Source organism: Pempheris klunzingeri, chromosome 9 (genome assembly GCF_042242105.1).
Source record: "Pempheris klunzingeri isolate RE-2024b chromosome 9, fPemKlu1.hap1, whole genome shotgun sequence".
Lineage (NCBI taxonomy): Eukaryota > Metazoa > Chordata > Actinopteri > Acropomatiformes > Pempheridae > Pempheris > Pempheris klunzingeri.
Genome location: NC_092020.1, coordinates 13,431,891 through 13,447,817, shown reverse-complemented (window position 1 = coordinate 13,447,817; position 15,927 = coordinate 13,431,891). Strand labels below are relative to the sequence as shown.

General features: G+C 43.0%; 1 protein-coding gene across 1 annotated transcript; it reads right to left on the bottom strand.

The window, feature by feature from the left end:
• Nucleotides 1-9,177: 9,177 nt before the first annotated feature.
• Nucleotides 9,178-14,993, bottom strand: LOC139207671 (protocadherin gamma-A8-like). Its single transcript, XM_070837411.1, has 5 exons — nucleotides 14,650-14,993; nucleotides 12,591-13,368; nucleotides 12,196-12,205; nucleotides 11,234-11,519; nucleotides 9,178-9,970 (listed from the first exon to the last, which is right to left on the bottom strand). Exons 1-5 carry the CDS (start codon nucleotides 14,991-14,993, stop codon nucleotides 9,178-9,180), a joined length of 2,211 nt encoding a protein of 736 aa, XP_070693512.1.
• Between the last annotated feature and the right edge of the window lie 934 nt (nucleotides 14,994-15,927).

Sequence of the window (15,927 nt, the reverse complement as noted above, 5' to 3'; positions counted from 1 at the left end):
TTTCCATCTATAGAACATTTTATTTGCCCATTTTTCTCAGAATCTGCATCTTTTACGTTAAAAACAGCAACTGTTGTCCCAGGATGTGCATCCTCAGATAAGGGGCTGGAAAATGACATCATAATCATAATTGGTGCATTATCGTTCACATCTACAACATCAAATATAACTTTACTTGTTCCGGTTAGGCCACCTTGATCCTTTGCCTCTACTCTGACCTCGTATTTTCTGTTCTTTTCATAATCTATCAGACCAGATACAGAAATGATTCCGGTGTTTTCATCTATACTGAATACATCTGCTGCACTTCCTTTCGTTTTAGACAAACTGTAAGTAATAAGGCCATTTGAACCGCTATCAGCGTCTGTGGCGTTTACTGTTATTATGTTCGTGCCTTTCATCAAGTTTTCCTTCACAGATGCTTTATACACTGATTGGTTAAAAACTGGAGCATTGTCGTTGGCATCTAAAACAGTAATATCTATATTTACTGTACCAGATCTCTGCGGTGTTCCTCCGTCAACTGCGATTAATTTCAAAGACAAATGTGGATGTCGCTCTCTGTCTAAAGGTTTCTGGAGAACCATTTCAACATATTTACTGCCGTCTGGATTTGTATGTTGCTTCAATATAAAATTGTCGTTTGGTGACAAAACATAATCTTGCAATGCATTTTGCCCCACATCTAAATCCTCTGCGCTCTGCAGTGGAAACTGAACTCCAACGACAGCAGATTCACTTATTTCGAGGCGGATAGGCTTATCTTTGTTTGGGAAAACAGGAGCGTGATCGTTTATATCCAAAACCTCAACAGTTATTCTGTGCAGTTCGATCGGGTTTTCTAAAATCACCTCAAAGCTGAAGCTACATGGTGTCACGTCTCCACAAAGCTGCTCTCGGTCTATTCTCTCATTCACGACTAGAGTCCCTTTGTCTGCCTTCAGCTCGGTGTACTGGATGTCTTCTCCGGTCACGATACGGGCCCGCCCAGAACGGAGCCTTTTCAGATCCAGACCCAAATCCTGCGCCACGTTACCAATAACAGAGCCTTTCTTCATCTCCTCCGGTACCGAATAACGAATCTGCCCACCTACCAGGTTCACCACATGAAGCAGCATCAACAGCAGTCCTGTTTGCCGTCGAAATCCAGAAAACAATCGCCATCTTAAAGACAAGTAGGTGAGAGATCCTAGAGTTGCCATCGTGGCAACAAAAATAGCAGAAAGAGATTAATATCCACTTGATATGACGCGAAATCTGGTTGTGATATATCAGTTTCCTGGTTGCATCTAAAACGCCTTCAATCTTTACCCGTAAGTCTGTGAGACCATGTTCTCTGTTAGGTGCCTTAAACGTCGACAAAACACAGAGAGCCTTCATCACCGTGTAGTCAGTAAGGGGGAAGGACTGAATGACGACAAGACACAGAAAATATTATACTGGCCAACAGCGTCCCTTAGAGTCTAAAAGATGAAGATCAAATGAGACCAAGACCACAGTGTTAGCACCCTATTGTAGACTGATGGTTTAAAACGTCTCTAATTTATTAGAAAAAAACACCTAAATGTTGATTTCTCAACACTAAAATGACTAATTATGGCAATTTTCAACACAACACATTGTGCTGTGATTCATTCACTGGAAAAGTAAACAATGACGTGTAAAAACTGCAAGTGCAAAGTAAAAACCTAAAATAAAAGTGAAATCTTCAGTCCAGACAATATCTTTAAAATGCAGCCCATAACATCCATTCTTAAATGAAGTAAAAGATCAACATGATCCAATAACCAGAGGTCCATGTGAAAATAGTTGTGTTTTCATTATGGAACCACAGTAATGATTCCCTACAACATTACAATCGCTTACAAGTTCATGGAATACATGGAAACTAATACAGAAATGAAACTGTCTCATGATGAGAAAAGTCTCTGGGAAAAAGACTTTTTGTGAGTGTATAATGCAGTCAAAAAACCCATGAAGGAGGAAGTCTAGAGTGTGACTTTGATACACTGATGTGAAGGAGGAAGGAACGCTGTAGAGGTATGGGACATAGATGGGTCTATGTGATGCCTTTAACATCAGGCTTCATCGATTCGTGTTCTATTTCTTGGGATTACTAAGAGTTAATAAATTTACTAATTCATGATGACAACAAACATTTACATGTCCAAAATGTAAGTGGTATTTTTAGCTAAACAACCCAAACAATCTTCTCGCCACCATTTAAATGCAAAGACATTTGTCTGTTTGGAGGAGATACGTTGAGACACCGTTTGGTTTCCACCACTAAAACAGCATAGGGTTTGACAGAAGTAGCACTTCTATCAAGTCATTCAAACAGACTGAGATGCTGTCCATGGTGCTGAAAGTGACCGTACAAACTGCAACTGTTCGTAATTAATCAAGCTACAACACTCAGGAAACACAGACAAGGTTAAACTGTTAACTAACCTCTAGAGGAGAGTCTGGTTCATCCAGGATGTTCTTCTCACTCTGTATCCGCTGCATCGTCCCTGTTGAACTGGGCTCCATTATCAACACGTTCTGACTACCAGCTCTGCCGAACTTACAGTCACTCTTTCTGGAGTCAGTCGTCCTGCACACCTCGTAGTTGTACACGTGTTGGAGAGTCCCTGTCCCCAAAGTGTCTGAGTAACGTGGTGGATAATATGGAATCACAGGCAGGTTGGAGTGATACAGAATGCGAGACTGTCTCCATCTGTAGATTTTCACCGAGATAATAACCACCACACACGTGATGAAGAGGAAGGAAACTACAGCCAGAGCCAACACTAAGTAAAAAGTCAGGTTGTCGTTGTACTCCTTGTCGTGAGTAAAGTCAGTGAACTCCGACAGCACTTCAGGGAAGCTGTCCGCCACCGCCACGTTAACAATGACTGTAGCTGAACGAGAGGGCTGCCCGTTGTCCTCCACTATCACAGTCAGTCTTTGTCTCACAGCATCTTTATCAGTCACTTGGCGGATAGTTCTGATTTCTCCGTTCTGTGAGCCCACTTCAAACAGCGCCCTGTCTGTGGCTTTCTGCACTTTATAGGAGAGCCAGGCATTCTGTCCAGAGTCCACATCCACAGCCACCACTTTAGTCACCAGGTAGCCCACATCTGCTGAACGAGGCACCATCTCATCCACCAGAGAGCCTCCAGTCTGGACTGGGTACAGAACCTGAGGGGGGTTGTCGTTCTGGTCCTGGATCAGTACTTTCACTGTCACATTACTACTGAGTGGAGGGGAGCCTCCATCCTGCGCCTTGACGACGAAAACCAGCTTTTTTATCTGCTCATAATCAAATGAGCGCACTGCGTGTATCACTCCACTTTCTGCATTAACTGACACACAGTGAGACACAGGAGATCCGTCAAGGTCAGAATCCTCCAGAATATAAGATATTCGGGCGTTTTGGTTTTCATCAGGATCTTTAGCTCTCAGTGTGAGAACAGAAATACCTGGAGAGTTATTCTCTGTGATAAACGCATTATAAACACTCTGTGAAAACACTGGAGCATTGTCGTTCACATCAGAGACCTTTAACTGGAAGCTTCTTCTAGTAGAGAGAGGAGGCATCCCTGCATCTGTCGCAACTACACTGATGTTATACTCTGAAACACTTTCACGATCTAATACAGTATCTGTTACCAAAGTGTAGTAATTTCTTAAATTAGACTGAATCTTGAAAGGTGCATTTTGTTCTATCCTACAATTTACTTGTCCGTTATCACCTGAATCGAGGTCTTTGACATTAATAATCCCAATAGTTGTACCAGGAGGAGAGTCCTCTGACACAGGACTAGTGAATGACATGACGCTTATGGTAGGGGCGTTGTCATTTACATCAGTTACTTCAATTATCACTTTGCTTGAATCTGTCAAACCTCCCTGATCTTTGGCCTCGATTCTAAGTTCGTACTTTTTCTCCTTTTCATAATCAACTAAACCTGTTATCAAAATAATACCATTTTTTTCATCAATCATAAACAAATCACTGAGACCACTGTTTAGATCTGAGAAATAATACGTTACAATACTATTTGAGCCGGAGTCTGCGTCACTAGCATTAACAGTGGTGACGTAGGAATCTCTGGGAGAGTTTTCCATCACTGTAGCTTTGTACACAGACTGATTAAATACAGGCGCGTTGTCATTATTATCAAGAACAGTTATATCTATATTTACTGTACCAGATCTCTGCGGAGTCCCACCGTCTACGGCTATCAGCTTTAGGGACAGATGAGGATTTGTCTCTCTGTCCAAAGGCTTCTGTAAAACCATCTCTGCGTATTTCTTTCCATCTGCATGAGAGGTTTGTTTCAGAACAAAATGTTCATTCTCGCTCAGTAAATATTCCCTCAGTCCATTGACACCCACATCTGGGTCTTCTGCACCGGTCAAAGGAAATCGAGCCCCACTATTAGCGGATTCGCTGATTTCAAAATGGATATTATCTCTTTTGAATGTGGGCGAATGATCATTTATGTCTGTTATTTCAACCGTAATTTGATGTAGCTCCATCGGGTTTTCTAAAATCACTTCAAAACTGAAGCTACATGGTGTTACGTCTCCGCAAAGCTGCTCTCGGTCTATTCTCTCTTTAACGACTAGAGTCCCTTTGTCTGCCTTCAGCTCGGTGTACTGGATGTTTTCTCCGGTCACGATACGGGCCCGGCCAGAACGGAGCCTTTTCAGATCCAGACCAAGATCCTGAGCTACATTACCGATCAGGGAGCCTTTCTTCATCTCTTCTGGGATTGAATATCGGATATGTCCGCTGACCATATGGATGAAATATACAAGGAAAAACAGAAGCTGCCAATTCTGTCCACAGCCAAAGCGCCATTTTACGCACCGAGTGTAGGGTGGTACTCCACATGCCATAGCACAAGAAAAACACGAAAATATGTTCGACAAAGATCCAGGGGCACGACAAAAACTCTAAAAAAAGGGAATGTACCTCTAAAGTGGAGAATAATCTTGTCCTTTTAATTTACTGTATATATCTGAATAGAAGGATGAATGAATGCGAGTCTGTTTTCCTCGGATGTCAGCCCACATAATGCACAACATCTCCTTTTCTCTCAGAGGCCACGGCGGTGAGGGAGGGGACAGTGTGGTAATGTTTCAAAGATTATGTTGGATTGGCCAACAGCGTCCCTTAGAGTCCAAAATCAGTAACTTCATGCAATTTAGAACGATTTGTGCAAATATGAAGCGGTATATTACATTTCACTGGTGAATAATCAAATAAACTAAACATTAGGATACTTTGAGGGCAATGATTAATCAAAAAACACTAAGATATGAAACAGACTAAACCTGAACTTCATGTGAATGCCGCTCTCATAATGAACAAATATGTGAACAAACGCTGCTCTGCAATACACTGCAGACAAATGAATGAAAAACAAAATACCATCAAAATGTATCGGGAGGCGCAGGGAAGGAAATCAATGGGAGTCTGGTAAAACCAGTTGATGCTAAAAGGAGAATTTTTGGTCACTATCACGATTTAAGTCACATGTAAACCAGTTTTCTGCAACAATAACGAGTGAATGCACATCAAGAGACTCTGTAGATCACTCAAGGTAACATAAAATACGACGAAGTATTAACGCAATCAACGTGTAAGACAATAAAACAGCTGAAAGAGCATGAAGCCAATACATTTTTGGAGCTCTGACTATGAAGAGAGACACATGCTTCCTAGAACTGATCCAAACGGACTGCGATGCTGTCCTTGGTGCTGAAACTGACTACGCACGTAGAGAAATAACGGCACAGAGACGAAGCTGCATTACTTAACTCACCTCTAGAGGAGAGTCTGGTTCATCCAGGATGCTCTTCTCACTCTGTATCCGCTGCATCGTCCCTGTTGAACTGGGCTCCATTATCAGCACGTTCTGACTACCAGCTCTGCCGAACTTACAGTCACTCTTTCTGGAGTCAGTCGTCCTGCACACCTCGTAGTTGTACACGTGTTGGAGAGTCCCTGTCCCCAAAGTGTCTGAGTAACGTGGTGGATAATATGGAATCACAGGCAGGTTGGAGTGATACAGGATGCGAGACTGTCTCCATCTGTAGATTTTCACTGAGATAATAACCACCACACACGTGATGAAGAGGAAGGAAACTACAGCCAGAGCCAACACTAAGTAAAAAGTCAGGTTGTCGTTGTACTCCTTGTCGTGAGTAAAGTCAGTGAACTCCGACAGCACTTCAGGGAAGCTGTCCGCCACCGCCACGTTAACAATGACTGTAGCTGAACGAGAGGGCTGCCCGTTGTCCTCCACTATCACAGTCAGTCTTTGTCTCACAGCATCTTTATCAGTCACTTGGCGGATAGTTCTGATTTCTCCGTTCTGTGAGCCCACTTCAAACAGCGCCCTGTCTGTGGCTTTCTGCACTTTATAGGAGAGCCAGGCATTCTGTCCAGAGTCCACATCCACAGCCACCACTTTAGTCACCAGGTAGCCCACATCTGCTGAACGAGGCACCATCTCATCCACCAGAGAGCCTCCAGTCTGGACTGGGTACAGAACCTGAGGGGGGTTGTCGTTCTGGTCCTGGATCAGTACTTTCACTGTCACATTACTACTGAGTGGAGGGGAGCCTCCATCCTGCGCTTTGACGACGAAAACCAGCTTTTTTATCTGCTCATAATCAAATGAGCGCACTGCGTGTATCACTCCACTTTCTGCATTAACTGACACACAGTGAGACACAGGAGATCCATCAAGGTCAGAATCCTCCAGAATATAAGATATTCGGGCGTTTTGGTTTTCATCAGGATCTTTAGCCCTCAGCGTGAGAACAGAAATACCTGGAGAGTTATTCTCTGTGATAAACGCATTATAAACACCCTGTGAAAACACTGGAGCATTGTCGTTCACATCAGAGACCTTTAACTGGAAGCTTCTTCTAGTAGAGAGAGGAGGCATCCCTGCATCTGTCGCAACTACACTGATGTTATACTCTGAAACACTTTCACGATCTAATACAGTATCTGTTACCAAAGTGTAGTAATTTCTTAAATTAGACTGAATCTTGAAAGGAGCATTTTGTTCTATCCTACAATTTACTTGTCCGTTATCACCTGAATCGAGGTCTTTGACATTAATAATCCCAATAGTTGTACCAGGAGGAGAGTCCTCTGACACAGGACTAGTGAATGACATGACGCTTATGGTAGGGGCGTTGTCATTTACATCAGTTACTTCAATTATCACTTTGCTTGAATCTGTCAAACCTCCCTGATCTTTGGCCTCGATTCTAAGTTCGTACTTTTTCTCTTTTTCGTAATCAACTAAACCTGTTATCAAAATAATACCAGTTTTTTCATCAATCATAAACAAATCACTGAGACCACTGTTTAGATCTGAGAAATAATACGTTACAATACTATTTGAGCCGGAGTCTGCGTCACTAGCATTAACAGTGGTAACGTAGGAATCTCTGGGAGAGTTTTCCATCACTGTAGCTTTGTACACAGACTGATTAAATACAGGCGCGTTGTCATTGGCATCAAGAACAGTTATATCTATATTTACTGTACCAGATCTCTGCGGAGTCCCACCGTCTACGGCTATCAGCTTTAGGGACAGATGAGGATTTGTCTCTCTGTCCAAAGGCTTCTGTAAAACCATCTCTGCGTATTTCTTTCCATCTGCATGAGAGGTTTGTTTCAGAACAAAATGTTCATTCTCGCTCAGTAAATATTCCCTCAGTCCATTGACACCCACATCTGGGTCTTCTGCACCGGTCAAAGGAAATCGAGCCCCACTATTAGCTATTTCGCTGATTTCAAAATGGATATTATCTCTTTTGAATGTGGGCGAATGATCATTTATGTCTGTTATTTCAACCGTAATTTGATGTAGCTCCATCGGGTTTTCTAAAATCACTTCAAAACTGAAGCTACATGGTGTTACGTCTCCACAAAGCTGCTCTCGGTCTATTCTCTCTTTAACGACTAGAGTCCCTTTGTCTGCCTTCAGCTCGGTGTACTGGATGTTTTCTCCGGTCACGATACGGGCCCGGCCAGAACGGAGCCTTTTCAGATCCAGACCAAGATCTTGAGCTAAATTACCGATCAGGGAGCCTTTCTTCATCTCTTCTGGGATTGAATATCGGATATGTCCGCTGACCATATGGATGAAATATACAAGGAAAAACAGAAGCTGCCAATTCTGTCCGCAGCCAAAGCGCCATTTTACGCACCGAGTGTAGGGTGGTACTCCACATGCCATAGCACAAGAAAAACACGAAAATATGTTCGACAAAGATCCAGGGGCACGATAACAACTCTAAAAAAGGGAATGTACTTCTAAAGTGGAGAATAATCTTGTCCTTTTAATTTACTGTATATATCTGAAAAGAAGGATGAATGAATGCGAGTCTGTTTTCCTCGGATGTCAGCCCACATAATGCACAACATCTCCTTTTCTCTCAGAGGCCACGGCGGTGAGGGAGGGGACAGTGTGGTAATGTTTCAAAGATTATGTTGGATTGGCCAACAGCGTCCCTTAGAGTTCAAAATCAGTAACTTCATGCAATTTAGAACGATTTGTGCAAATATGAGGCGGTATATTACATTTCACTGGTGAATAATCAAATAAACTAAACATTAGGATACTTTGAGGGCAATGATTAATCAAAAAACACTAAGATAAGAAACAGACTAAACCTGAACTTTATGTGAATGCCGCTCTCATAATGAACAAATATGTGAATAAACGCTGCTCTGCAATACACTGCAGACAAATGAATGAAAAACAAAATACCATCAAAATGTATCGGGAGGCGCAGGGAAGGAAATCAATGGGAGTCTGGTAAAACCAGTTGATGTTAAAAGGAGCATTTTTGGTCACTATCACGATTTAAGTCACATGTAAACCAGTTTTCTGCAACAATAATGAGTGAATGCACATCAAGAGACTCTGTAGATCACTCAAGGTAACATAAAATACGACGAAGTATTAACGCAATCAACGTGTAAGACAATAAAACAGCTGAAAGAGCATGAAGCCAATACATTTTTGGAGCTCTGACTATGAATAGAGACACATGCTTCCTAGGACTGATCCAAACGGACTGCGATGCTGTCCTTGGTGCTGCAACTGACTACGCACATAGAGAAATAACGGCAAAGAGACGAAGCTGCATTACTTAACTCACCTCTAGAGGAGAGTCTGGTTCATCCAGGATGCTCTTCTCACTCTGTATCCGCTGCATCGTCCCTGTTGAACTGGGCTCCATAATCAGCACGTTCTGACTACCAGCTCTGCCGAACTTACAGTCACTCTTTCTGGAGTCAGTCGTCCTGCACACCTCGTAGTTGTACACGTGTTGGAGAGTCCCTGTCCCCAAAGTGTCTGAGTAACGTGGTGGATAATATGGAATCACAGGCAGGTTGGAGTGATACAGGATGCGAGACTGTCTCCATCTGTAGATTTTCACTGAGATAATAACCACCACACACGTGATGAAGAGGAAGGAAACTACAGCCAGAGCCAACACTAAGTAAAAAGTCAGGTTGTCGTTGTACTCCTTGTCGTGAGTAAAGTCAGTGAACTCCGACAGCACTTCAGGGAAGCTGTCCGCCACCGCCACGTTAACAATGACTGTAGCTGAACGAGAGGGCTGCCCGTTGTCCTCCACTATCACAGTCAGTCTTTGTCTCACAGCATCTTTATCAGTCACTTGGCGGATAGTTCTGATTTCTCCGTTCTGTGAGCCCACTTCAAACAGCGCCCTGTCTGTGGCTTTCTGCACTTTATAGGAGAGCCAGGCATTCTGTCCAGAGTCCACATCCACAGCCACCACTTTAGTCACCAGGTAGCCCACATCTGCTGAACGAGGCACCATCTCATCCACCAGAGAGCCTCCAGTCTGGACTGGGTACAGAACCTGAGGGGGGTTGTCGTTCTGGTCCTGGATCAGTACTTTCACCGTCACATTACTACTGAGTGGAGGGGAGCCTCCATCCTGCGCCTTGACGACGAAAACCAGCTTTTTTATCTGCTCATAATCAAATGAGCGCACTGCGTGTATCACTCCACTTTCTGCATTTACAGAAACGTATTCAGTAGCTGGAGATCCACCGATCTCACACTCTTCCAAAATATAGGAAACGCGGGCGTTTTGGTTTTCATCAGGGTCTTTAGCATTTACACTTACTATAGATACACCTGGAGAGTTATTTTCTGCGATAAATGCACTGTACGAGCCATGTGGAAATACCGGAGCATTATCGTTCACATCTGAGACCTTTAGATTAAAGGTTCTTTTAGTTGAGAGGGGAGGTGATCCTGCGTCCGAGGCTATAACACTGATATTACATTCAGAAAGATTTTCGCGATCTAAAGCAGCATCAGTAATCAACGCATAATAATTTCTCACATTGGATTTAATTTTAAAAGGAACATTGCCTTCGATCATGCATCTTACTTGTCCATTTTCACCCGAATCAAGATCTTTAACATTAATTATGCCAATGGTGGTACCAACCGGGGAGTCTTCTGAAACCGGGCTCGTGAACGACATGACGCTTATGACCGGAGCATTATCATTAACATCGAAAATCTCAATTTCAATTTTGCTAGAGTCTGTCAGTCCGCCTTGATCTTTAGCTTCAACCCTGAACTCAATTTTTTTGTCTTTTTCAAAATCTATTTCCTTTGCCACATATATTCTTCCAGTAGTTGCATCGATATCGAACAAATCAGCTATTCCTGCTTTTGATTTTGAAAAGGAATAAGTTACTTGTCCGTTTGAACCGCTGTCTATGTCGCTTGCATTCACAGCAACGATGCATGTGCCCTTTGGTGCATTTTCAACCACCGTGGCCTTATACACAGACTGATTAAACACAGGAGCATTATCATTGGCATCTAAAATGTTGACGTCTATATTTACTGTACCAGATCTCTGGGGATTTCCACCGTCCACAGCCAACAGCTTTAGAGACAGGCGTGGCTGTTCCTCTCTGTCTAAGGGTTTCTGAAGCACCATTTCGGCGTATTTACTGCCGTCTGGATTTACGTGCTGTTTCAAAACAAAATTTTCGTTCGGAGTTAAAACGTAGTTCTGCAGACCGTTTTCCCCAACGTCAGCATCGTCCGCACTCTCCAAAACAAAATGGGAACCAAGCGCAGCTGATTCGCTTATTTCAAATTCCAAGTGACTGTTTTGGAAAGTGGGAGCGTTGTCGTTGACGTCCAACACTTCTATAGTCACAGGGTGCAACTCCATTGGTTTTTCCAGTAAAATCTCAAAGGCAAAACTGCACGGTGTTACGTCTCCACACAGCTGCTCTCGGTCGATTCTCTCTTTGACGACTAGAATCCCTTTGTCTATTTTCAGCTCGGTGTACTGGATGTTTTCTCCGGTCACGATACGGGCCCGGCCAGAACGGAGCCTTTTCAGATCCAGACCAAAGTCTTGTGCAACGTTACCAACAAGGGACCCTTTTTTCATCTCCTCTGGGATCGAATACCGGATCTGCGCACCTGCTTGATTAAGAAAAATAAGCTGAAAAATAGACAGACACGCTGCCCCTTGCAATCGCCGTCTTACTCCGCTGTCTCGATGATTTTTAAATGCCATGTTAAAGAGGGTCCTCAAGCCAACTGAAAGATTGACTGAATATTTCAACTCAGTGAGGAAAAAAGTATAAATTCCAGATCAATGTCGATCAACGATAGAAGTGTTAATCAACTGTGCATCCGATGAGCCCCAGCTCGCACGGAACACAGACCATGTCCTCTTGTAAAATGCAGTAACAGGGGAGGGAGCAGCACTGCCTCACAATGTCAAGCAGAATTGATTTACCAGGCAACAGCGTCACTTAGAGGCTAAAACATGAAACTCAGATAACCACTGTGTTTCAGATGATGCACTCAACATAAAAATGCGGTATAGGTAATATTTAATCTTTAAAGCTCCTTTTTCTCTTGACAAAATTATAGATGTGTAAGACGACCAACCAACGCCTGGTTAGAAGAGAGGGAAAGAGAGAGTGAGAGGGAGAAAGAGAGAGAGAGAAAGAGAGAGAGAGGGAAAAAGTATGGAATGGACATGGCTGATCATTTGTATGCCGTTTTGGTAAGTAGGATGACTTTGATACTGCATATGTCATAGAAAAGTTAGACTTCAAAATCTGCGTGATATGTCTCTTGACATTGCCTTTGTGTCTCTAGAATAGAAAAAATAAATAGAAAATTAAAGAGACAGTCTTGCCCTATTAGCAGTCCATTGAAAACATACCATAAAATATCATGAATACTACTGCTACTGGCTATTATTATTATTATTGTTATCATCATTATCATTATTATTCAAAATTGTTGAAAGAAATTCAACCAGGTTCTGTTCAAAGTCATTCGAACCCAACGACCTCATATAACAGCAGTAGACCAGTTCAGGAGCACTTCAGCACCATGGACAGCGAAAGAGCTCCAGTATGGTCTATATGCCCTCTGTCCCAGCTACAATCAATAACGTCAATACAAAAACATGAACGTGAACCTACAATTATTTTAATTTTCAATGAAGTAAGAGCTGATATGATTCCAACTTACCAGAGTAGACGTGTGAGATACTGCTGATGACTGCCCCCTATTCTGCAGAGTTTCAGTTCCAGCGTCATCCACACTAACCAAACTTTGACTCATTGGCTGAGCATATTTGATGTCACTCTTTCTGGAGTCAGTCGTCCTGCACACCTCGTAGTTGTACACGTGTTGGAGAGTCCCTGTCCCCAAAGTGTCTGAGTAACGTGGTGGATAATATGGAATCACAGGCAGGTTGGAGTGATACAGGATGCGAGACTGTCTCCATCTGTAGATTTTCACTGAGATAATAACCACCACACACGTGATGAAGAGGAAGGAAACTACAGCCAGAGCCAACACTAAGTAAAAAGTCAGGTTGTCGTTGTACTCCTTGTCGTGAGTAAAGTCAGTGAACTCCGACAGCACTTCAGGGAAGCTGTCCGCCACCGCCACGTTAACAATGACTGTAGCTGAACGAGAGGGCTGCCCGTTGTCCTCCACTATCACAGTCAGTCTTTGTCTCACAGCATCTTTATCAGTCACTTGGCGGATAGTTCTGATTTCTCCGTTCTGTGAGCCCACTTCAAACAGCGCCCTGTCTGTGGCTTTCTGCACTTTATAGGAGAGCCAGGCATTCTGTCCAGAGTCCACATCCACAGCCACCACTTTAGTCACCAGGTAGCCCACATCTGCTGAACGAGGCACCATCTCATCCACCAGAGAGCCTCCAGTCTGGACTGGGTACAGAACCTGAGGGGGGTTGTCGTTCTGGTCCTGGATCAGTATTTTCACCGTCACATTACTACTGAGTGGAGGGGAGCCTCCATCCTGCGCTTTAACTCGTATTTTATACTCTTTGACTTGTTCATAGTCCAGTGAACGTAAAGACTGAATGACTCCAGTCTCTGTATTAATGGAGAAATATGCGGATACGGGGTTTCCATTAACCTCACCATCAACAAGAAAAAATGATATCCGTGCATTCTGACCCTGATCTGGATCAGTGGCGTGGATCTGCAACAGAGCGACACCAGGAGAATTGTTCTCCATTACCTGGGTGATGTAAACACTTTGGCTGAAAGCTGGTGCGTTGTCATTAATATCAGTAACGTCTAAAACAACAGACTTTCTGCTTGATAAGGCAGGCACGCCCTCGTCGGTGGCAGTGAGAGTAATGTTGTACTTGGAGCGCTTTTCTCGGTCCAGATTTTGCTCCGTGACCAACGTGTAATAGTTTCTGAGAGACGACTTAACTTTGAAAGGGAGATTTTCACCTATATTTAAATGAACCTGTCCATTTTTACCGGAATCTTTATCTTGGACACTAATCAGCGCCACGACTGTGCCAGGGGTAGAATCCTCTGAAATTTTACCCGAATATGAAGCCATTGTGATTACTGGACTGTTATCATTCACATCTGCTATCTCAATTATCAATTTGCTGGCGCCCGCTACTCCCCATGGATCTTTTGCTTGAATATTTATTTCGTAATTTGGAGAAATCTCGTAATCGATGTCACCGGTGAGTTTTACCTCTCCCGTGTGAGAATTTATTTGGAAAGGAAATGATGAATCATCCTCTAAGTGGGTGAAGGAATATGTAACGTTACCATTGTAACCTTCGTCTGCATCTACGGCAGTGACTCTAGCAATAATTGTGCCTCGCAATACATTCTCCAAGACAGACGCTTTATATGCGGGCTGCGTAAAAACCGGTGCGTTGTCGTTTGCGTCCAGAACAGATACATGTATCTTGACTGTTCCAGACCTCTGTGGTTCACCGCCATCTACAGCGGTTAATATGAGCGTATGCTCGCTCTGCTTCTCGCGGTCCAAACCGCTCTGAAGCATCATTTCAGCATATTTACTTCCATCTACGCGACTGTGCTGTTTCAGAACAAAATGATCGTTTGCTTTTAAAGAGTAACTTTGCAATGAATTTATTCCTACGTCAGGATCAGCTGCACTATCAAGCAAGAATGCAGTCCCCGTGCGCGTCGATTCGCTTATTTCCAAATTAATTTCCCTTTTGGGAAAAGCAGGAGCATGGTCGTTTATATCTTGTACTTCGATGGTAATGGAAAACAGTTCAAGTGGATCTTCGAGGACAATCTCTAGACTAAAGCTACAGGGTGATTTCTTGGCGCACAATTTTTCTCTGTCGATTCTTTCATTGACAACCATATGTCCTTTGTTCTGGTTCAGCGCGACGTACTGGATTTCATCGTCTATAACAAGACGAGCACGACCAGAAACCAACCTTTTTACATCCAAACCCAGGTCTTTTGCAACGTCTCCCACAAACAGCCCTTTCCTCATCTCCTCTGGTATAGAATAACGGATTTGTCCGCTAACCACAGCAACAACACAGAAAAGAAAAATGGAGACCCTCCAATCCAATGAAGTCCTTTTGGTCTTCAGGAAATCCATTCCTTCTCATAAATACTAGATCCAAAATTACGCAGCTATCCGCATAGAGAGAGAGCGCGCGTATATGAGAGAGACCGTATTTTCTAATCGTCAGTCAAATCCTTACAGTGGCATCCACAGAAGAGCCGTACTGAGCATAAACATCGCCAGTTCAGAAGACGAAGACGGGCGGTGACTTGTGATAAAGCTGATGTTAGACAAATAGTCTGCCTAGGCAACAGCACCACCAACAGTGACTAAGTAAAACAACATCATCATCAGTATGTGAACTGACTGGTCTGAATAGTCCAGTGTATTCAAACTGAACGAGCCACTCCTGCCTAACCTTTAATGTCGAAAATCTACAACATCAAAATCCAGTGAAGAATAAAAGTGCCAAAAAAAAAGTAATTGCCGATATTTTCAGAATGAGAGAGAGAGATAGGTAGAGAGATAGAGAGAGCAATAGAGAGAGAGATAGAGAGATAGATAGATAATCTCTCTCTCTCTCATCATCCAGTCTGACTGATAAATCCAGTGACCTATATTTGGTCAGTGGAATTAACATCTAGTTCTACTGCAACACTCATCCACAAGCGTGAATGAATACTGATAAATTTCACAGCAGCACATTTCTTCTCTATGCAGCTAAAATTATGTCTGCACAGGTAGGAATGTCTAATTCTTTATTGGGTCACAGTACATCGTCCTCCTGTTCATACATAATATTAGCATGTACTGCTGCAGAGCGTAACATTCTGCACATCATGATTGTGCATTATTCAGGCAATGACTGCACAGCAGCAGCCAAGGTTATTAATATTCATGCAGCCTCGGGTAAAATAACATAGCACACAAATAAGAGCAAAGCAGCTGCCTGTGTTACAAGACTGCTGGCTAAAATGTCAGTTTTGCATGAATATGACTTTCATTTGGGAAGATGTGTGTCTTACAA

What these genes read in the sequence shown, in the direction of transcription:
- LOC139207671 (XM_070837411.1), bottom strand. Translation starts at nt 14,993, where the DNA reads ATGGATTTCCTGAAGACCAAAAGGACTTCATTGGATTGGAGGGTCTCC. An exon ending in CTCGAAGATCCACTTGAACT is followed by an intron (nt 13,369 to 14,649) that starts GTTTTCCATTAC and finishes CCCTCCACTCAG; the next exon opens with TAGTAATGTGACGGTGAAAA. An exon ending in CACCCTGTGACTATAGAAGT is followed by an intron (nt 9,971 to 11,233) that starts GTTGGACGTCAA and finishes TCCACTCAGTAG; the next exon opens with TAATGTGACGGTGAAAGTAC.